Source organism: Ambystoma mexicanum, chromosome 13 (genome assembly GCF_040938575.1).
Source record: "Ambystoma mexicanum isolate Mex_15411 chromosome 13, UKY_AmexF1_1, whole genome shotgun sequence".
Taxonomy (NCBI): domain Eukaryota; kingdom Metazoa; phylum Chordata; class Amphibia; order Caudata; family Ambystomatidae; genus Ambystoma; species Ambystoma mexicanum.
This window is the reverse complement of record NC_090938.1, coordinates 202,089,425-202,113,913: the sequence shown is the minus strand read 5'-3', so window position 1 is coordinate 202,113,913 and position 24,489 is coordinate 202,089,425. Positions and strand designations below refer to the sequence as shown.

General features: G+C 45.4%; 1 protein-coding gene across 1 annotated transcript in view; it reads right to left on the bottom strand.

Annotated features, from left to right (window-relative positions):
- CACNA1S (calcium voltage-gated channel subunit alpha1 S) overlaps window positions 1-24,489 on the bottom strand; it is a 596,588-nt gene that overhangs the window by 476,777 nt on the left and 95,322 nt on the right. Inside the window, exon 2 of the mRNA XM_069633644.1 lies at window positions 3,465-3,570. Coding sequence (XP_069489745.1) covers window positions 3,465-3,570 — 106 coding nt within the window. The remainder of the gene's footprint in view (window positions 1-3,464; window positions 3,571-24,489) is intronic.

Here is a 24,489-nt window from a genome sequence, read left to right as displayed (position 1 = left end):
TCCCTCCTACACAGAACAGATGCTGCACATGAAACATCAGTGCCAGTTTCCCTCCTACACAGAACAGATGCTGCACATGAAACATCAGTGCCAGTTTCCCTCCTACACAGAACAGATGCTGCACATGAAGCACCAATGCCAGTTTCCCTCCAACACAGAACAGATGCTGCACATGAAGAACCAGTGCCAGTTCCCATCCTACACAGAACAGATTTTGCACCTGAAGCATCAGTCCCAGTTTCCATACTACACAGAACATATGCAGCACATGAAGCATCAGTGCCAGTTTCCATCACACACGAAAAATATAGGACTGATGCTTCATGTGATCCATGTGCTTGGTGTGTGATACAAACTTGCACTGCTGCTTCTTTTTCTGCATCAGTGCAAAGGTCTTTCACACATAGAACAGAGACAGCACATGAAGCATCAGTGCCAGTTTCATCCTACACAGAACTGCCGCTGCGCATGAAGCATCAAGCATCAGTACCAGTTTCATCCTAAACAGAACAGATGTTGCACATCAAGCATCAGTATCAGTTTCTTCCTACACAGAACTGAGGCTGCACATGAAACATCAGTGCAGGTTTGCTCCTGCCATAACAGATGCTGCACATGAAGCATCAGTGCCAGTTTCCTCCTACACAGAACAGATGTTGCGCATCAGTATCAGTTTCGTCCTACACAGAACTGATGCTGCACATGAAACAACAGTGCAGGTTTCCTCCTGCCAGAACAGATGCTGCACATGAAGCATGGGTGCCAGTTTCGTCCTACACAGAACTGATGCTGCACATGAATCATCAGTGCCAGTTTCCATCCTACACAGAATAGATGCAGAAAAATAAGCATAAGTACTAGTTTCATCCAACACAGAACAGATGCTGCACATGAAGCATAAGTGCCAGTTTCCTCCTACACAGAACAGATGTTGCGCATCAGTATCAGTTTCGTCCTACACAGAACTGATGCTGCACATGAAACATCAGTGCAGGATTCCTCCTGCCAGAACAGATGTTGCACATGAATCATCAGTGCCAGTTTCCATCCTACACAGAATAGATGCAGAAAAATAAGCATAAGTACGAGTTTCATCCAACGCAGAACAGATGCTGCACATGAAGCATCAGTGCCAGTTTCCCTCCTACAGAGAACAGATGTTGCACCTGAAGCATCAGTACCAGTTCCCATCCTACACAGAACAGATGTTGCACCTGAAGCATCAGTGCCATTTTGCATTCTACACAGAACAGATGCTGCACATGAAGCATCAGTCCCAGTTTCCTCCTACACAGAACATATGCAGCACATGAAGCATCAGTGCCAATTTCCATACTACACAGAACAGATGCTGCACATGAAGCATCAGTACCAGTTCCCATCCTACACAGAACATATGCAGCACATGAAGCATCAGTGCCAGTTTCCATCACAAACGAAACACATAGGACCGATGCTTCATGTGCTCCATCTGCTCGGCGTGTGATAGAAACTTGCACGGATGCTTCTTTTTCTGCACCAGCATCAGTGCAAATGTCTGTCACGCACAGAACAGAGACAGCACGTGAAACATCAGTGCAAGCGAATGTTATGCACATCATAGAAAATCAGGCACCTGCAGATGCCAAGTCATGGGAAACGTGCTAGACACATTATAAACATTGCTAGCCTGTGCATTTCGTGGAGACGAGCACCAGCGCACGCGCTGCACCGTATGTTCCTCCTTGACTGCATTAGTGAATGTATTACAGAAGCCCAGCACCCACACAATCCTCTTTGAGGCGACCTGAAAGCACAGTCTTTGTTAAATGCCAAATTAATAATCTGGTGCACCTCTTCTAAACAGGTGGCCTGGCACGCGGGCATTATCTGCCGGTTTCCCAACTGCATTCCGAGCCAGCAAATTGTCGTGACCCACCTCCTGCTCCGCTGCCAGCCCATGTCCCGTTTAACTGCCCCTCATTCCTCCAGACGCCCACGAGCCTCTTGTTGCCCGCTCCATAGCTGGCAACCCTGCTGCGTCATTGCGAGGCAGGGCGCCGCACTTCTCTGATCATCCCCCTCTCTGGGCACCACACTATTCACCTGCAAAACAGAATGAACTTTTCTCTGCATTCTGTCTCTGTGCCTGACTGTGCCACGCAGGGGACCCAGATGCTTCGCTGTTTCTTTGCATTTCGAGGTGCACCCCGTTTGAACATGGGGCTGTACATTGGAAACACGGCCTACCACCACCTGGTTTACACAACTACACAGATGGGTAGAAAAAGGGCACCTGTTTTTCTAGTGCACACTTTCCAAAGACGCAGGGCATCCCTTCACTTACATGAATAAAAGGTTGTGAACCTGCCCAGCAGCACTGACCGGGACCGGAGTCATCGGATAACGACATCCATCCAGACGTAGGTAACAGGAGGTTTTGTCGCAGTATAGAGAATTAATCGATTTTTTTTAATTTGATTTTACACCAAATATATGTGGGGTTAGGCTAATAAATAAGGTATGAGGGCTGAGGGGGCGTGGGTGTTTCAGTGGCCTCCCCCACATATAATTGCAGCAAAATCTATCAGAGAAAATAAAATAAAAAATCGATGAATTATTTTTGATAAAATCACATAGTACCGCATGCATTTGCTCTCCTGGCACTATGCAAATGGTCTGCAGCTCAGTGGGCAGCTGCCCACCACTTTACACAAGGTAAATGCCCAGAATTTGAGGGGAGATCAGGGTCGTCCATGTTCATCATGCCTCCCCCAACTTTTAAGAGAATCGATCTGCCCTCCCCATTTACCATTAGTCCTGACACATGCTGCTCCCCACTGGAACCCACTGGAACATTATACCTGTGTTTGGACGGTAGGCCTGTGTTTTGGCTGCATGCTCCAGACCCCCCATCCGTAGACCCTCCTTTTGTGTCCTCCATGTTAGCAGTCCAGTGCCAGAACCCTGGCTCATTGCTGAATGTACAGTAAACGTTGTGTACTTCACACACTTCTTAGAACACTTGACTGGTCACAATATTTCTCAACTCTTTCCTGACTTCCTGTTCATCTCTCAAACGCAGGCCTAAGATGCAACATTCTATCCTTCCCCAGGACGGAGGCATGCACTCCTGATCTTGCAATGCGTCTCAGCCAATGCAGCTCATGTTGGCCTGCACCCACCCCAGTGCACTAAACCCCTGACCTCAGGTACCTCCCCTAATGCACCTCAGACATGTGGCATCACCTGCTTCCTCCTTCACAGTGCCCTATGCCCATCAGTCGTGCATACCCAGTCTTGCCCTGCAGCACACCCCACATTAATATGTTGGCACCGGCACACAAAGACCGGGGAACATACTTCCAAACTGATCCACTGACACAGTTTTACTTTTGTGATAATGCACGGTGTACACAAAGCATGCCGCTGACTTAACCCCACCGAAGGTATTAACAGCGCCCCTCGCATAGGCAGGGTCTTACCAGGCTGGAGTTGGACGAGTTGGTGTCGTCGTCGGGCATGGGCAGGAACACTGCCAGGGCGATGCAGTTGGCGAAAATGGTCATGAGGATGATGATCTCGAAGGGTCTGATGGATGAGGTTAAGGAAAATATATAGAGCGCAGTCAGAGTTCTAGATCTCAGAGGCCATCCTAGAATGATTGCTTTGGAGGGAATGAGACAATGAGGCTTAGTAAGCACCATATATGGAAATAATGAAAGTAATGATATTTAAAGAGAGCTATGAGTATGGAGTCCTGTGGAATAAAAAAGGCGGAGCCTCTTCTCCAGAGGGTGGTGATGGGGCTCTGAGATTCCTGCCACATGTAAACATGCCACCTTCCCTCCTACAAAACAAATCTTAATTTTAATGTGTGATTTCCAGCAAATTATTTCTTCTTTTTCTTCATTGCTAGAAAAGTCAAGAAGAGAAAAAGTTAAGATTAGTTTAGAGCGCTGGATAAACAGATCTGTAGATGGTTTACAGTTTGCCAATTATGTATATATAAAAAATGCAATCATTTACATAAAAGGTGATAAGTTTAATTTCTGAAAAAATCTCATAAAAAGGACATAAAACCCCACTCAGAAACCTCCAACACACTTCATAAGTACTGTGGTAGGTCAGAAGGAGGAGACCGGCTAATAAGTGAAATTTTCAAAAGGTTTATTGGAAAATAATAAATTAAAATGCCTAACTTTCCCTATCCTAAGGGTTTGCCTACCCAACACAACTAAACTAGAGTGCTCATCGTCAACGGTGCATAATCAAAAGTCTGCCTTCCATCCAAAACTAACCTAGGCTGACCCTACCACTATTACTTACTACACAACCCAAAGACCAGGAGAATGGCTCCCTTCTCCTGGGTTGCTTTTCAGAAAAGTTCTCCTCAACATGGGATCTTCAGACAGCCTTTTGCTATCTCTCGTCGTAATATGCCCTTCAGTTCCTTCAAGGGGCTTTTACAGGCCCTTTCATGTTAGTTCCCTTCCTCTCTGGGCTTTCTTTGATGCTTGACCGAGTCTCTGAATATGGGTTATGCCTCACAACCCTAATCTCTTCTTTAGGATGAACAAGTACATGCTCAGAACAACTCTAGTTGCTTTGGTTATTTAGTTCCTCACTGAAGCGAGTAGGTGGAGTCCATATTCGACTCTTGTTCTTCAGATTATTTGGCCATTCACTTCTCACTCTTTTTATGATTTTGCCACTCACTGTGATGGGTGTGAGTCCCTGAGTGATTCCCACTCTTCTTATGATTTTGGCCACTCACTGAGACCAGTATGATCATCCCTGAATGATTCTCACTCTTCTTATGACTTGGCCACTCACTGGGACAGGTATGATGAGTCCCTGAATGATTCTCACTCTTCTCTCACTCTGCAGGTAGAAAGGTGAAGCGGTGTTCTCCCTGAGTCACCAGTTTCACGTCTCCAGCTGGTTTGTAATTCCTTGGTCTCGTTCTGACATTCTCTTATTCCACCCACTTTTATTGTGCAATGCTGGGGCTTCCCCTGCTTCTCAGGATAGTCCTTCCTTTGTGTTGAAATTATACTCTGCAGAGCTCTTTAAAGTTGATTTGTCACTGTGCTTGACAGACAGGCATTCTTTATCACTCCTTTGTTCTTACTCTTCACAGTACTAGGCAGATGCTTTCCTTCCATCATTTGTGAGAAACCCAAGGGTGTCTCTCTTACTATTCCCCGGGGATCTGTCATCCAGGTGGCCAGGACATGGCCATCGCTATTAGATTCAGTTCCTAAGGGTGTACCAGTGGGGGGGGGGGGGTCACCTGGGCGAGGGGTCTTCAGGGAGTGGAAATGGCACACTGAGGGTTGAGACGTGGTATCCCCTTCTCTGTAACACCTTTTCACCATCCTACCCTGGGGATATTTAGATGCTCTACCCCCCCCCCCTTTTCCCACACAAACGCTTTCTTACACTGTAACAGACAACGGACTGACACCAGAGCCGTTTACCTGACATACACGGGTCAGGCAGAGTCAGACAATTGACAATAATCACCCACACCTGATGGCCCTTTATCTTCCCCACACGGATAAAAGGCGGAGCATGAAAGCACACTTCGGACAAGGCCGAACGCACAAAGGGACAGCTACACCAAACTGGCAGTACAAAGGGAGAAGAAAAGCAGTGCGACCTGGAAAGCGAACAAAGGGTGAATTGCCCTTGCCCTTTGAACTCAGACCAGTGAAGCCTCCAGAAGGGAAATCGTAAGACCAGGAGTTACAGCAGGCGTGCGGAGCAATGGAGATTAATGATACACGGGGGCCTCCCGCTTGATGACGCAGGAGGAAAGGCAAGCTGGCACCCGTGGTACTATCCTCGATTCCAAAGAACAAAGAAGCCAACGGGTTCAGCAAAGCCGGTGAGTCGGAGGAAGCTGAAAGTAAACCGAACTGTATTGAGCCCAAGGTTGCAAGTAGCAACATTTTGAATGCAAGGAATTTGCAAGAGGAAGAACTTGTGTGTGTGTGTTTGAACTTTAAAGAAAGCCCAGTTGACGTCCGGGTTCAGAGGGATCTAGCACCACCTGGGTGCTCATTCAAAAGACTCTGACTGGGACCTGTTTTGAAACTACAAGAACCAGAAGGCCCAAGGAAAGGCTGGCGTGAGGCGCCAGTGTGGTACTCTGAGGGTTACACCAAATCCTTTATACAATCGAAAGTCTCTGACCCATGGGTAGAAGAAGGCTAGGTGAAGGGAACCCCGCTTTCCGAAAGGATTGTGAACTGTGAAAGGGGCAAGTATGAACCCGACAGAGGGATGCAGAAAGAAAGCTAGAAGAAGGAAACCTCTGCTTTCTGATGCAAAGAAGCAATTGATGAACTGTGTTAAAGAAAGGCCGTAGTGAAACTGACGGAGGGAGGCCCAACCTAAAACTGCAAAGAGGATCTGAGCCTGACAGAGAGAGATCCTGGACAAAAAGGAAAGAAGGATCCGAGCCTGACAGAGGGAGATCCTAGGGGTGTGTGGTAATCGGCCAAGGTGCAAAATCGCTGAGAGAACTTTTGTTTAGTTATTTTGCATCAAGAGTGATACACCCGTGAGCATTGTGTCGACAAGGGTGAACCCGGTCGAGGGCTGTTCCGCAGTGGGGAATTGTGTAAAAAGAGATTTGAATGATATAAGCAATAGCTGAAAGACTGTAGTGAACCCGACGGAGAGAAGCCCAAGTTGCAAGATGGATCTGAGACCGGCGGAGGGAGATGCAAGGGGCCAAGAACAATCACCCAGGTTAAAAGAGTACCGAACAATCCTTTTGTTTGTTTGTTTGTTTGTCATTGTGAAGCACCACAGGCCTTCCGAGGCAAATTACCTTTGCAGGAAAGAGACTTGGCCTAAGAAGGTTTTTGATATCGTTGAACTGAACTGTGAACCCGTGCTGAGGAGGCCGAGGAGTATGCTATGCTCGAGAGTCCCACCTTGTCCCGTGCTTCAAACATGAGAAAGGGAAACCCAGCCTCAACATCCTGACTTATCATTTTGTGAAGACTTGTTTCTTTTCTGATGAACATTATCCCACACTCTTTTTGTAATTTAGTAGTAAGGATTAGCAATAGGTCTTTTAGTATAGGTCCTTTTTATTTGACAAGACGCCACTGGGACTGTACAATTATTATTTGATGGTCATAGCTTGCGCCCATCTTAGATTTAGATTAGGCGTTTATCTCACCCATTGTAAAGTGCAATAAACATCCTTGAACTGTGATCCCTTGTGTCTGTCTTTACTGTTGCCCATGAGTTCCTAGCACATTACATTACAATTACAAATGTAAGAGGAGTCTGGTTGTGTGTCAGCTGATGAGGTTGGACTCCGTGTTTGAGGATAATGAAAAGGGAGTTCCTCATTGGAAAGGGAGTCTTTATTCCCAAGAGGAGAGTCTCTCCTTGGTTATCTACGTGCCCAATGGCAAAAAAAAACGACAGAGGTTGTCAGCCAGACTCAAAAAATTCAATCCTTACCCCAGGCTATTACTTAAGGTGCAAGACTGTGGTATTTCTTTCTTTTCTTCCAGGCTTTGGATGTATATTAAGCCAGCGCAAAGATCACGCGGAGGAAATTGGTCAACTTGCAAAAGGTCAAATGCGCTTTGGTTTGGTCTCACCCATCATTATCGAAAAAAAACCTGCATCCCTTTGGGAGTGAAGCGAACAACGAAACAAAAAATATGCATTAACAAAGCCAACATTTTTTCCTTTAGTGTAGACATTAGATAGGCATTTGCTAGGCACTGCTATAATGATACTGCACGGCCACAAGATGTTAACTGAAGGGCAGGAAGTGGATGGGAACAGTCAGAGGGATTAACATGGCGACTGATGGTCAATGTGTGGGTAAATATCCAAACAGCACCCAGTAGCTGTGTGTCCCTCCTCACTTTCCCATCTCCCCCCTAGCTGCAGTTGTGTTCCCTCAATCATGGTCTCACAGTGGCAAAGCTCTACCATGGTTAGAATCAGAACAAGACCAGGGCTATGACCAGGCAGGGACGTCATTTGGGGGTCGCCAGGGGTCGCAACTGCGACCTCTGTGGTGTCCCTTTCGACCTCTGTGGTGTCCCTTGCGACCTATTTTTTTTTTTTTTTTTTTTTTTTTAAAGTTATGCAAGCTCCTGGGCTGTGGCTCTTTACTTCTGGGGTGGCTGGCTTTCTTGTTCAGGCCCCTTAAAAAAAAAGACTTGAGGCACTTGTTCTTATTTTTCTTCTAACACTTTCAGCACTGACCCTAAATAAGAAAGAATAGGAATACCAAATAATGTGTCTTTCTGGAATTCTATACAGTAATTGCTGGCCTCATTAAATGTTTATTTCAGGCACACTTCAGGGGGTGAGTCACTGATTTAGTCTGTTCTTAAACGCCTCACTAAGCCTAAGCCGTTCATCCTTCTGAGGTCGATAAATGAGTACCAACACAGGTTGGGTGATATTGGGTGTATATTTTTTCTATATAAAGCGCTTAATGATGTGTTATTATATAGCACTTACGCTTATCATTTGGTCATGGACGTCTGCTTGCATACACAGTCATTTGGTAATACGGGCCAATAAACACTGAACTTAATGATACATATGGCGATCCATTCTTGTCTGAATGTACATCATATAGTGATATCATAACTATATTTTTCATAGTGTACAATGCTATGTGATGCCATTTCCTGTTTCGTCAACGGGTGAAATGTCGTGTTCCATCGCTACCCGCTATATCACTTTGGGGCGGGGTCTAATGACATCACTTCCTGTGATGTCATCAGAGGGTCAAGGGTCGGGTGATGTCACTTCCGCTACCCCTGGCATTTTGGTGAAATGACGTCCCTGTGACCAGGTACAAGAATACACTCAGGACCAAGCTTGGAGACCTGCCAGGAATAGAATCTGAATCCTGATTGGAACCAGGACTCGGCCAGTTTTAAAGTCAGGCTAAACTATATTGGACTAAGGTCTGGACCAGAGACGCAACCAAAGTTATAGCACAGAGTCATAGCTGGCAATGTCAGAATGGTCAGGGCTAGAATCAGAAAAGGGAGATGGTTCGAAGCAGGACAAGACCAGTGTTTAGAATTAGGAATGGACTAGGTTTAGAACTAGGGCTAGACATCCCAGGATTAAAGACAGGACTGGACCAGGTCTAGAGCTAAGACATGAGCTGCGCTAGAACATACATGCAAACCTTATCCAGTCCAGTCCTGGTTTTATCCTTGCATGCAATGACTTGTAGTCTTGGATTTCCCCATTATACACACGGTTACCAGTGCCAGAATACAAAGTTAAAGCCAGGACCGGACTTCTGTCGCCCAAATAGAATGGGTAAGGTTGGCACCTATGCTAGAATGAGGATAGGGCCTGAATATGAACCAGGATGTGGGGAAGGCCACAACCTCACCAGGACCAATTTTAGAATAAGAAGGTTTATGTATTCAGACCAGGGCTGGCATTTGAACCAGAACTTGACTACTGAAGGATGCGAATCAGAAGACGTGCCAATATAGGAACAGGTTTGGAACTCGGGTGGGTAGGACGAGATAAGGAGAATGTGCCACGACAAGTCTACCATTTTTGAAGGCATGACGCAATCAGACCACAGCACACTTTGTGTGCCTCCCTCCCCGTGCCCTTACTCAGTCCTTTGGTTTAATATAAGGCCCGCCTCAGCTGCCACCGCTGAAGGAAATAGTCACTCTTGGCTGTAAGCAAGCGCCGAAATAGCTCTGATTGCATTCTAGCGAATGCCTGCCCGCTCGCCCGCCCGCCCGCCCGCCTATGAACCGTCTTGCCCCTCCCAAGGCCCCCGTGCTCGTTTAATCACTCTGACTGGCAGGGGAGGGCTTGAACGCTAGATGGGACGTCAGACAGCAGCTGTGTGTCCAGGAATACACGGGGTCTCAGGAATCTTTCTCAGAAGAAGTATCTACGGGGCTGGCTGTTGAGAAGTGAGGCCTTTTCTCGACAGGAGCTGCCGCTGAGTGGCCACTAGGGATGGGGCAGAGGCAGTCACACGTTAACATGTGCACTGCAAATAGATTTGTATATAACTGGTATTCTTGTAAGCAAACACGTGAAATAAATAAAATTAATTGGCACATTGAAGTCTCCATTGCCCTCTTCTGAGCCAATCAGAATGTTTGGAATGCAGTCGTTAACTCCTGCTTTTGAGCGCATTCTAATCAGTCTGATATTAGAAGGAGAGGTTGAAACAGCAAAAGGCATGTCTCCGCATTCGAAATACAGAAAAATAATGTCCAAGATAGATTTCTTACATGAAGACTCTCCTCTGTAAATAACTTTCTCTTTTTCTGCGCCCACAACGTGACAAGCAACAGCAATTTAAAGAACCAAAATGAAAGATAAAACATGAAAAATGCTCTCCCTTTCCAACAAAGAAATAGCATACTTTTTAATCACACCTAATGCAGGCTCGTTTTAAAACTGTAATAGATCAAAAAAATTTATAATTAAAATGCTTATTTTTCAAATATATCATTATGATATGATAGATTATTTATAACGCTCTTAATACCCAGATGTTTCTAAGCACTGACCCGGGGATCGAACCTGTGTTGCTGCGTTTCGTCTTGCTTCCAAGGTGAGTACGTTGCCCCTGAGCTATCCTCCCGAGACATTGTTACTTAAATACAGCAAAATAGAAGACCACATTTAACTTACTCACGTATTTTATTTACTTTAGTCACTATTAAACTAATGCTTGTTTACTTCACCAATAAATCTCCTAAAACCTATAATGCAGTTACAACTATTTACTAATAGCCGTATAGACCTCGGAGCGTGGGAGTTGGGGGGGCGGAATTATGGCTTGGGAAAATGACTCGGCACCTCCCTAATATATGACCTTCGGCTTCATCACGGGCCATAACTTGGCGATGGGGAATTTTCCCTCAAAGATGATTCCCTCCATCAGTCTGTGTGACTATATTACCACACAGTCTAAATGGATTCTCATCTTGTTGACAAGAGAATGATGAAAGACAGTTTGAGCCCTGCTGGGTCTCGAACCTAGGATCACCCGATCCCACCCAGATCTTAGTAGCGAGACCGCAATACAATGAACTACTTCAAGGGCATACGTTGAAGAACATTGACTTGAAAAGTAATACATATTTGTTCTGAGAGGAGTGACAATTGTGACAATGAGAAGACATTGTAAATCCCGACAACTGGGTTCGAAGCTATTTAGCTCCGGCTTGCAGTCTAGAAGGCCTGGTTGGCTTGATACCAGGAGCCACTTTTGGCTTCCTCAGCCAACTGATGCCACGCAAACACACCTATGTGAATTTAACTCTGTATGTTTGGGACAATCTATAAATAAACATTAGGACTCATCATTGCAACATTTAAAGCACAAAGAGGTCATAAATAATGGATGGAATTATATTTTTCCATTTTAGGTGGAAGCTAGATTTGTGGAACGCTGTGTACTAGCTCCTCGTTCCCCAGTGGTAGCTTCTGATCATAGGTTAATGCTGGGTACCCAGGAGCTGCCGCTTTTACCTCCTAGTTATCAGTCTTCATTTCAAGCCCTGCAACTATATGCCATAATGATAATGATGTGTTATTTATATAGCATCTTAATCCAAAGTGCTCTACAGAGCACATATTTACATACAACATCACCCAACCGAAATTGGTACTCATTTATCGACCTCGGAAGGATGAAAGGCTGAGCTGGCCTTTCCGGGATTCGAGCCTGCGACCTGCAGATCGCACTCAGATCGCAGTAGCGAGCGCTCAGCTCGCTGAGCTATCTTACCGGCTATGATCGTGGCAGGATGCAAAATGTGGAAGTTCAGCAGCAGTCTCCAGTTAAAATGGTGGATATAAAATCAAAGTCCAGTGAGATATTTTAAAATCTTAGAGAAAAGAGCTCATCCTATATTGACATCATGTCATTTGCTTACATCATAGCGTTAGGACAGTTCAAGGATCTCAGAGTGTCCTGTTTCAAATGTGAGCAGCTCATCCATCCATGATTCTTCTTTTGCATTGTGGTACTTGTAGTTTTTCTTTTTACAATATAGGTCTCACACTACGAGTACTAGAATTCAAAGAAAAATCCAGGACTGAATGAGCCTTTAACCCCCTCCACCCCCTGACATGGACAATTTGGGATCTCTAGAATTCTGATCCCTCTATGATCCTGGCCACAAACTTCAGAATTTAAATTCCATATTTCATAATCCAGTGTTAATCCAGGGCACCCACTTTCTTTATGGTGCATAGACTTACATTTGAAGACTCATCACAGGGAAACAATCGATAACTGATAGGATCTACTGATAAAAGAAGCACAAAATAGATATAAATATTGATTTGCATAGTTGAAAGAAACGTGCCTTTTCATTTCACTCGACAGCCTTTCTAGGATGCTTTTGACAAAAAGATCCATATATGATGTCACAGATCGATATTAAGCAAACACACATGTATTTATTTATTTATTCATACCGCATGCAAGACAAAGCCCAAAGTCATGGGGGTGCCAACAAAGACAATACAACAAAAAACTTAGGCAGATCAGGCTTATTCTATATACTTTATTTCTGGATTTTTAAAAGGCGGTAACCAAAACCAATGTCTTTTATCTAGCGCCTGTATAGTAAAGTGAGAGTGAACTGGAAATCCTATATTTTGCAGTGTCTGTGGATATTCAAATCAATAAAGTACATACATAGAGGGGTGGTGGGAAGAGATACGTGCTTCTGAAGTGGAAAATAACAGTGTAGAACAAAACGAATAAACAAGATTACTTAGTCCCACATGTGTCTTGTTTTCTTGGCTTCAAGATCTCTGCAACTCTTAGATTCAGGACTTGTCACTTCTCTTCTTCTCTCATGTTTCCTCGACCCCATGTGTCAATGTCTCTGCACCCTCCGGTTCAGGATTTTGCCACCTCTCAGGTTCTCACGCGCTTTAGTTGCCCTTGCCACATGCCCACTGGTTCAGGGTTTCATCATCTCCCAATATCGTTTAGGGTTTTGTCAACTCTTTCCCACAATGTTTTTCCATTTCCTGGTTTGGGGTTTCCTCACCTCGTGTAGGTCACCTTGAGCTTTTGTTACCCTTCTCATTCAAAAAGAAGGGTGGGCCCTAGTGTGGAACACTCGCAGCACTTTGCTCTAAGATATTGTGAGTCGATTGTTTAGCAGCAAGGTCACGGGTTGTTGGAGGTGGTGCCCTCACCTCCTTATGTAAAGGGTAAAAGGCAGAGTCCCGTATCCCAAGCGCATGGGATCCATGACTCCGCCTTTTACCCTTCTCAGTCAAAGACTCATTGCGATCTACTTTAGGGGCCCGTCACCTTCCATAGGTTTACATAGGGTTTAGACATCCTTCTCATTCAACATCTTATTGCAGTCTGACTCTAGGGCTCAAAACCTTAATTCATCACCCTTCACAGTCATTATCTTATCACCTTCTTTTTCAGCAACTCATTGCCACCTGCTTCAGGGTCTTGCCCCGCTTTCATTCAGTATCTCTCACAGATTCAGGGTCTAAACACCTCTCTTAGTTCAAGGTGTTCTCCTGATATAACCTCCACCAGAGTCAGGTCCCCACACCTCCTATTCACAAACCCTGTAAGATCAGCCACACCCTCGGGCTCTGCTCCCACCCTATCACTGTCCTCCAGTATCTGCACGTCATCTCATTCTAAGCCAGCATTTATTGGGGACGGCATCCCTTACAACACCCCTCTCTTCCATCAGCTTGATACTATTCCATATACTATGTAATGCTGGTGAGGATATTCCTTAAAAAGTGAGGCCAGGTTTATATTTAAAATATTGTATGATCACACAAATGTCTGTCAGGTGTCTGGGTTTCATGATGTCATCTGGCCACTAACCACATTTCTTTCTGCAATGCATGAATCACTAGGCACCTGTATCCAGTTCGCAGCCTCCAATGACTCTGCAGTCACCTCTGTTGCTGAGGGACCTGGGAACTTGGACTTCAATTCTCAATGTGCAATGACAAGTCTCTTTCAAGAGGAATTGGAGAGCTCGGCCTTTAATTCCCATTGTCCAACAATCCTCCAGTCAGTCCCTTTTTCAGAAGAATCTAGGAACTTGGACTTCATTTGCCAGAAGGCAATGATTCTCCAATCAGGAGTCTGGAAACTAGGATGGGCGCAGAATGCAATGATTTCCCACTCAGTCCCTCAGCCTTCTACTCCCAGTATCTCTGCTCCTCCGTGTCTAGCCTCTATCTTGCCTTTTCCCTTGTCTCCTTATCTCACTGGCTCTCCTATTGTCTGGCGCTCAGCTTCTGGTGCATGTTCCTCACACCATTGCCTCCTCTCAGGTTCTTCTCCTGTTACTGGTTTGGCTCTGCAAGAGTTCTGCTCCCAGCATTGGCTTTCTCTCCTGCTCCATGTTCTCACAACTTCTTTGCTAGTGTTCACACCTCTCAGCGCTGCATATGCTCCTTGTCTCGGTCTGTCCCCAATGTTACGTCACCATGTGCTGCCTTCACCACTGGTAGTCTCCTGACAGTTCTGGGTCACATCTGTGTCCAGCCTGGGTGCTCATCTATGAACTCGCCACTTCTTACCGCCTCTGTGCCCTTTTCAAGCCAGCACTCACCCTCTCTATTGTCCTACAGCATTGTCTACCACCTAACATACTCACCACTCCTCCCCCACTCACCATTATTGCAACCAAACACTTTGATTAATGCTTTATGGGTAGAGTTTATGATCCGAGTCATGGAGGGAACTTCATCAAAGCGGTAAAATATTCCACCATCATATTGCAGTCCCTTTTGATCCAGCAAATCTGCATGCTCATCTCTCCAGATGTCGCTGTGATCGCGCAGCCTTGGCACCACTCACCCCTTCTCCTAAGATATGTGCATCTTTCTGTTCGGCAGCTAGCAATTCAGATATTTCTTAGGTAACTGTTTAGTTTACAGTTGTTTTTCAGTGGACCATGGTAACAGGTTGGTCTGCCTCATTGATGGTTGGTTCGAATTGGCCACACGGTGCAACAAACTTTCCAGAAAAGTTTATGATATGTCAATGAGATGTATCCCATGCACTGCTGCCATTCTTATTTTTAATAGGTTATTTATAATGCGCTTAATACCGAGAGGGTTCTAAGCGCGGACCCGGGTATAGAACCTGTGTTGTTCCGCATCATCTTGCTTCCAAGGCGGCCGCGTTGCCCCTGAGCTATCCTACTGAGGCGTGGTCTCTAGGGGCTTTCGTATCTGAAAAAAAGAGGAATGGGTGTGTTTGTTAGTGCGAGCAGAGGGAGAACACTCACTTGTTTTTGCTGTTGTGTTGGTAGTTTCAATTCGGGAAAAACGGTGACCCTGTGTGGTTTTGCTTCTAGGTGATATGGGTCGGTGTGCATGTGGATGCTTGAGTCCATAAGGAAGGCCTTGTGTGCCTCTGGAGTAGGATGCATTGACTGTTGCGATTATGTGAGTTATTGGAGGCCTTGTGCAGATTTCCTATTTGGTGTCATTGTGGGCGTGGTTGCCCTGTAAGAGTGGCGTACTTGGGCAGTGTGTGGTGTGTGTTGAGGAGTATGGAAAGTTTTAGTGTCGTTAGTAGGCGTGGATGGCATGGTCCTCGTACAAGGCCATAGGGTTGAATCGTTGTTGCGTCAGTTGTGTGTTGAGTAAACTGAAACCCATTGTGTCGTGGCTAACTGTGTTGGGTCTCTCTTTCACTGGTAGGGCAATCCTCTAGGGTCACATAACCAAGGAATCCAGAGCCAAGACCTGGTACGTCGTACCATACCACTTTGCATTAAAGCTGTGCACTTCTATTTGGCCATGAGCCATGGTTTGGCGAGTTAGGATTGGCAAATATACAGGAGAAGGGGAGAAATGACCTTCCCTGGATTTAGGACTCAGCCATCTAACTCAGGAGGACGGATTTTTGCCCTATATACAAGTTTGGAGTCCCAAACAGAAAGGGACACACTGCTGAAAAAGGGGCTCAGAGTTGAAGACAAAGGCTACAATGGGTATAAGGAGTCAGATTGGAGGTGGGGAGCTCGATCGACATCAGCAGTTTGGAACATAAGCAACAGAATCCGGGAGGACATCTCAGAGGTAAAGTGCTAGTCTTGGAAACAAAACAATGCTGAGACGCCTTTTGGTGGATTCCCGGACCCACCCTTAGGGGCTGGAGCCAAGCATGAAGCACGATATAAAAACCCAATTTAATTTGTACAACTTTGTTTGTAATTGAAGAAGAACCAGGAACAGGAGCTGGTGCCCAAGCACCACCCCAGTTACAACCAGAGGAGTAGAGTCAGAAGAGCAAAGTCTTTTCTTGTGAGAAAGATGTGGGGTTGGTGAGAGGTGGAGCCAGCCCGAGGAAGCAATTGAGGAGTGAAAGTTAGAAACACATGTCTGGAAAGGGGTGAGGAGGCCCACTGGGAAGCGCATACTGGGAGAACAGTGATACAAAAGCATAGACATGGAAGGTGGACATAGAGGACTGAAGACGGAAAAGCTAACGGGGTGAAAGTAGATTTGGCTTCTGGAAGAAAGAAAACTATTAGTTAGATATTGTGGAAACCCAAAAGGGAGAAGAAGAATAATAAGGGGCTCTTGGAAATGGGGAAACTATTTTCCAGAGGCTAGAAGGGGCCCAAAGGGGTGAAGAAGGTAAGGAGACTAGTAAACCAGGTTTAGACATACCTATGGTAGACACTACAGAGACCAGAAACACAGGTTCTAAAGATAAGGGGACAGACAAACCAACGAGATGGGGGAGCGGTACAGAGAAAGACAAAGGCAGGAGGCTGCCCTTTGTTAGAGGCGTTTATGTTATTGGAAGAGGCCAAGAAGTAGCCAAATGGTTGGGTATTCAAGTAGGAGTGTCAGATTCTGAAGGGATGAAGAGAGAAGTAGTCATCCTTCCCTCCTGTCTGCTTCTACTAGCTGGTCTTCGGGGCTAAATTGGGACCAAGACTTTATCATGGAACCCAAGTGGTTGGGAAAGACATCAACGACCGGTAACTTAAAGGACTCAAAGCCCAGCACCCGAAAATGAGAGGAGAGGGTGTTGCTAACTCCTTATCCCCAACATCACAGAGACGTATTGTGCAGATAATCCCCTTCACCTTGGGACTACAGGTCAAGCCGGGGAGGCTCTTTCCAAGCCCTGATTTGTAGAAATGTGGAAGGGAAACCTGAAGCTGAAAAGAATAAAATTGGATATTTTAGTTATTTGAGTTAATCCTTGCGCGAGTGTGATTTAGGAGAATTCAGTGGGATGATATTGTCCTACTAATTATGATTTTGAACTACCCCTGTGAAGAAAATTGAACACATTGCATGATAAATCGAGTCTGCTAACTTGTTTCCTAGATTGATCCAGTTCCAAGAGTGACCATTAACCCAGTTTGACATGTCCACCAGGAGAGACCACACACATGGAGCCCAAATGAGATAGGAACAGAAACATGTTGCAGCCCTGCAGAATGGGACGAATATCAGGCACTCCTCCGGACCAGAAGTCATGTCTCAGCCAGCAAGAGACCCAGCAGCAGAGGCCATTACAAAGAGGCGGGCAACAGTACACCACAGTAGTGCCATGAAGGCAGGGCAACCACCAAAGAAGAGGAGAATAGGAGCCATGCAGGAACAACCACTGCTCATCACTAGTTGTTGTGTCCCCAAACATTAAGACACTCACTACATCTGCTTACATGAATTCAAGGATGGGGGCTCATCTTCAAGGCCCTTTCTTTATTTAACATGTTGTCAATGCCTGACTACACTGCAGCTATGTCTGTGGATATGAAGTTCTGGCCTCTGCATAGTCTCTTCTCCCTAAACCTGATGCCGAATAATGTGCCTAAACCATCAGACCTCCCACAAAACTTTCAGCCAGGTATTGACCCTCTGATGGCCAGCCACAGGAGATTACACACTGATGACGCCCCACTATATACCCCTTTTATCATCCAAAACCTTTAATACTTTACCATATCATCAGATCTGAATTATGAAGGGGGGTTGATGTACCCTAAATTGACGAGACTGGATTTGTGGTGGAGGATGTTAAGATAGTCTTAAGCAAAGTGCGCGTCACCGGGGGTACTTGCCCACCACAGTGGAGCCATCCGATGGTGTGCTGCAAGGTGGCCGTCAAGGGCAGACTGACAATCAGCCTTCACAGCTGTGAAATAATCCTAGTCTGTGTACAGAACTGTAGAGCTAACATCAGGGAGTCCGAATGTTCTATTAGGAGTCGCCACCGGCTGCTAGTGACAGTAACAATGGCTCTGCCACGTAAGCAGCACAGGGAACCTCTAGCAGAGCTGTGCTCCCGGCTGCGCCGCAACCTTGGCATAGCTGAGGCCAAAGGTGCCACAAGGTTCCAAGACACATGCATCCACTGACAAAGAAGCATGTCCTGTAGCCGTCTACGCTTCCATGTTACCAGGAGTACAGTCCGGGAAGGCGAGTGGTGGCCTTCATTAATTACTTAGTGGTCATAGTTGAATTCCACAAGTACCTCCATTGAGAAATAACTAACCAGTTGTTATTCCACAACAGGTCTCAGTGAGGATAAATCAAGAAAAGATTTGAATGTCAACCCGCTCTAGTATTTCCTCAACGCTCTAGGGGACCCAGCATTTCCTTGGAGAGAATGGAAGGAGTACTGGAAAAAGTCCCTACTCACTATCAAACACAAGGAACTGGCATGGAATTGAAACCTCAAAATAAGAAGAATTTGTTTTTATAGTTCCTTTGGATCGGCTGGTCCAAAAATGCTAAAATGACTACCAGCACTTTCTGCCAATGAAGGAGGAGAGAGGCTGAATGGACATACAACTGTGCTGAAGGAGCTGGACATGTGTAATACACCAAGAGCAAATGTGGCGAAGAATCGTCATAATGTTTACTCCGGAAATCAAGCTAAATATGGGCCAGTTGATGACTATGTAGCAACTTTCCAATAGCTGTTGTCTTCGTGTGGGCCTGGAACAGGCATAGGCCCAGAGGAATCAATAAGAGGCCAAATATTGAATGCAAATGTGGAGGTTCTCCAGGAGTGGCTATGGGGGTCTGGGAATTTCATCCCTAAAAGAGGCAATTAATATTGCCAAGAAACTGGAGCCCACAACGATGTGTGCTAAAGCAGTCAAACCCAAGCAAGTATTGCCACGGTTAAGGTGAATGAGGTGAAGAATAGTGATAGGATGTCCCAAAGAATCCTAGCCACAGCATTGCAACAATGGCTCATATAGGATGATGTTGGAATGACAAGCTTGACTTGCTCTCATAACAACGCCGTATGGCATAATGATGGAACGTTATGCTTGGTTTTCTCTAATAACATTGCCATATGACATCATGTTGGAATGTCACCCTTAGATTACGCTATAAAAAAATGCCATGTGGCATAATCGTGGAATGTCAACCTTGGTTTGCTCTTATAACAACGCCTTTTGACATAATGATGGAACGTCAAGCTTTGCTTGCTTCAATAACATAGCTCTAATAACTTTGCCCTATGACATAATAATGGAATGCCAAGCTATGCTTGCTCTAGTAATAATGCCATGTGGCAAAATTGTGCAATGCCAAGCTTGGCTTGCTCTAATAATAATGCCAAATGACATAATGTTGGAATGTTAAGCTTAGCTTGCTCTAGTAACAATGCCACAAGACAAAATGATGGAATGTCAAGCTTTGCTATCTCTACTAACAATGCTATGTGGCAAAATTGTGGAATGTCAAGCTTAGCTTGCTCTAATAACAATGCCAAATGACATAATGTTGGAATGTCAAGATTGGCTTGCTCTAACAATAATGCCATAGGATATAATGATGGAATGTCAAGCTTTGTTTGCTCTACTAACAATACCATGTGGCATAATTGTGGAATGGCAAGCGTGGCTTGCTATAATAGCAATGCTATAGGACATAATGACGGAATGTGAAGCCCATCCCAGCGCTTTTCTCCCAGAGACTAGCACGCAAGGCTCAGATAAGGTTATGTCACCAGTCAAACCTATGCTCACCTCTCTTACACATGCACACCATTGTTTATTAGTTTCTTTAGTGTTTCAGAAAGTCACAAATGTGGGTGTGGCCAAATGCAGACAAGCTTTTTTTAATCTGTGTTTCGTGTAGGGAACGTTATACATATCTTATGAGAGGGAGGGTTTTATTTTGACTAAACTCATCTGTATTATCCATTTAGAATGTTTTGCATGTAACATTGCTGCTCCCAGGTGTGCCTACATACATCCTATGTTATGGGTGGTCTGGGGCTTAAAGTGTTGTGGAGTGGAAGGCGATCACAGCAACACAAAACAAATTCATTAGAAATTGAATAAGCATGAGTCCACGCTTTCTTTTTTGTAGAAAATGGAGTAACCATCTTGGAATGGTAGTATTGGTTTACCCAAGTCTTGGTCCTGCAGCACCGGGGAGCCGTGTCAGACAGCAAGACATCCGTGGCCAAAGTATGGCATAGGACAGAGCCAAGAATCCAACTCTGGGGCAGTGATCTAGGCGGTTCCATGTACCATGTAATAATGTCCCCGCAAAAAATGTCTCTTGACACAAATGTCGCCTTTTTTGCGGAGACATTATTACATCGAGCATGCAGGGTACATCCCCCACAACCCCCTGATTTTGTTTTTTTTACAAGGGATGCAGGGGACATCCCGCAACCTGTCCCCATACATAATGTCACCATATATAATGTCCCCAATGGCTTTACCCGGCGATATCATGTATGTGGATATTATGGATGGGGACATGATGTATCTGACATTATTACCTGATACCATATAGGCCTAGTACATGCTGAAAAGGGGCGATTACTAGTTTTGCCGTTTACCAGTGATGGATACTTGAGATTATTTCACAGTCTGTGAGGTATAAACTGTGTTAAAAGGTTATTTTCGTCACAGGTTTATGAGCAATGGACATCTACATGAGGTTTTCATATGTGGTTATTTTTGGATGGTGATTCCATATACTGGGACAGGTCGTGGAGATGCCGCTCTAATAGCTTTACCGGAGCCAAAACTGGTGGCTTTGCTGATGCTTGCTTTTTAAAATAACAGATGAGAAAGAAAGAAGGTTCTTAGAACCATCTGCCGAAATTTGAGATGCCAGTGCCAAGGAGAGAAGCCCAGGTACATCATGAAGAAGGGGGTTAGGGATCAGGTGGGGGAGATACGCCTGGTCAAGAAACTGAATGAGTCTGGCTTCAGGGAAAGGAAGTGAACAAAGATAGTGCAGAAGGGAAGAACATTGATCAACCATGTCAACTCAGCCCTCGGGCCACCAAGAGTAAGGAAGAGCAAACAGGTCAGGAGAGGCATCAATGAACAAGGTTATTTGGACTCATTTGAAAAGTGCAAAGCAAAAACCAGATTGGTAGAGTTTGCAGAGAAAAGGAGCAAGGGAAATAAGCAGAAGGTTGGCTGGTGAAGAGCAGAGAGATTTATTGTGCATTGATTGTAATGTATAATATGAAATGATTTAGGCGCAATACCCATGGAGCAATAAGGAGGCCGGCACGCTTCCACAGTCGCAGAGCGAGCCAAAGTTTTGAGAAACGTGTAGGCAAAAGCAGCACTCCAATGCTACGCTTTGGGTGGAGCAGTGATAGCCTGTTGCATCTTCGTGTTATCGAGGACTATCTCTCTTTCAGGAGATCCTTGAAAAACCACCTGTTTTGATCTCCAGTCTCTCTGTTAATGCCACCCAGGACTGTCCCTAGTGCCAATATGCCCTTGGGTGAAGGCCGCGCTCTATAAATTCTATATCAATCACTCTCTCACCTGTGAGCACAAATGAACAGTGCCAGGGTACATCAGTCTTTCCTGCCTATATCAGTCCACTCCCCAACAAACAGGCTAAGACTTCAGTGCTCACACCTCCCAAAAATTGTCTGAAACTAAATATGCTCAAAATGGTCCAGCATGGACAATGTATGCCAATCACTACAAAGAAATATGAGATAATAAATTGATGGGGGACATAAGGAGGACTCAAATGAAAAGGAGGGGGATAGAGAAAGGTAAACAATGGCATCAAAAGGGAATACAAGCAGTGAGCATTCGACAGCCAGAGTGAGAAGATAGGCTGAGGGGTGCTGTGTCCTGGTGAAGCGGGACAATATTGGGGGCATGTAAAGGGAATGGTTTGCCTTGTGGTTGCTCTTATTGGCTTTAACAGAGGGAATAGTTATTGCAAGGTTAAGGGGTTTAGGGCACACGATGGGAAGACAAAAGTAATGTGCCAGAGGAAGGCATACTATATGAGAAAGGGACACATTGGCATGAAGATGGACAGGCTCATTTTCTATTGAGCTGTGTGTTTAAGGGTGATCAGATGTGTGACTCCATGTCATCAAGACCACACCTCCATACACCTGGGTGTCTTTTAAAGTCATTGGGCCTCATTACAAGTTTGGAGGTAGCCATGAAGTTTTTAGCGGCATGGCTGCCCCCAAATCAGGTACCAGGTCCGGTTATTCCCATTCTCAGGACCCGGACCGGGTACATCCACATTCCCATTTGAGCCCCCATAGGGCTCAATGGGAATGCGGAGGATTCTAGCGGGTCCCGCTCTACACGTCTGGTCTGGCCAGGTGTCCAGAGCATGACCCGCTGCAGACCTCGTAATGTGGCAGCCCGGAATGAACAGTGCCGGTGCCTTACCGGCACCGTTCATTCTGCGGCCAGCAGCCACGTAACGAGGCCCATTGTTTTCTGGTTCGTTAACCCAATTTAAACCAACAAAGATGGCAACTCACAGATTTCCATGATTTGTTCAATGAAATCCCATGTGTTAAAGTAAAGGGTATTCTAGTGACATGAGGTCCCTGGACACCATATGCCATTTACTCAGAGGCATAAAACAATCTGTTGTTGGAAAAGAAGAGAAAAAAATTAAATGTTTATACTCAATATGGTTTTTGGTACTTGTCAAGTTTAAGTCATATCAGCCAGCAACTGGAAAAATTGATTAAGCCAAACAAAGAGCTGATGGCTAGAAGGTTTAGAATGAATCTTAAAACTCTGGCAATTGCTCTGGGCAACCCTTCAAGACCACCATCTATTGCCTGCCAAGCCATTACAGAAAGGAGAAAGGCCATATGTAAATTAGGCTTGGTTCCACCCCAAAGGGGCAGTCCAGCCTGAACTGCTAGGTCACATTCCTTCTGCACGAGAACATAAGCATCCCTAGGCATGTTTTGGCCTCATTGGCCTTCATCAGTGAGGCGTAGCTTGGGTCTGTAAGAGCAGCAGGCATGGGATCCCCGTCAAGTCATACCCGCCTCGCACAGGGTGACCATTCAAAACAAAGAGATGATGGCTGGAAGGATAAGAATTAATCTTAAACCTCTGGCAATTGCTCTGGGCAACCTTCCAGATCATCCAGCCAAGCCATTACAGAAAAATGGAAAAAGGCTGGAAGACTGAAGGGGTTTCCCTCAGGGTGAAAACTGCATTGTTTGGTTTGCAGGTGTCCAGGCACAATTTTCATGTGTATGAGTGTGTGTCCGATTTACTGTAAAAAATGTGACACTGGTTGGAAACAAGCATTAACAAAGCCAAGTACTTTGCTTTGTGTTTGGTGAAAGTGTTTTCTTTGTTGCTAGATAGTAACATCACATACTGAGGTACACACACACGGTTTGTCAGGTGTTGGGATTACATGACCAGGTTACCATAGCTTGCCAGGTTGTGTCCATAATATGTCCACATGCTCAATTCATATAGAGGGTATTGTCATCTTATAGCAACATACACCCTTACCAGGCACTTGCACACATTGCCATCTTTGCCAACAAGATGCCAGCAACTCTATCAATTTGCTAGGTAAGTCAATAATTTGCTGATAGTAGTCCATCTTTTGACTGGCATTGCCAGCAGATACTCACATCATTAGACAGCTATTACCATCATATGCCTGGGTACTCACGCAATTTGCCTGATATTGGTATCACACACTCCGGTTCACCCATCATATGCCAATGCGCTCGCACCATTTGGCAGATATTGCCTAAGGAGTTGCTTGCATAGAATGTATGACGTGCAGACCTATCTGGGAAGAAACACAGTATAGTACATATGGTCCACACCCTGGAAGTTACAGATGGGCCCTGTGAGTCTATGTGACGCGGACCTGGAAGCCCATGGCACAAAAGGTTACACACAAAAGCGCAATGTGCTGTGCCCCGGGCATTGGTAGCCGCGGCATACAGACTGACAGCAGGGGAGAGGAGCAGGCAGCCAGAGGCCTTAGCCTGCATCAGGCAAGTAGGGTAGGACTCCGCAGAGGCGTAGCCAGGACTGTATAACAAGGGGGGTCTGAAACTACTATAGTTGGGCCACCACAGTTACATTAACGTCTGTGAATGCCCACACAGCGCTGCTGAGAGGGCATTTACAGATTTTGGGTGGGCCTTGCCCGCTCAGGCCCTACCCTGTCTATGCCTCTGGGAGGTGGCACAGGGTGCCGCGT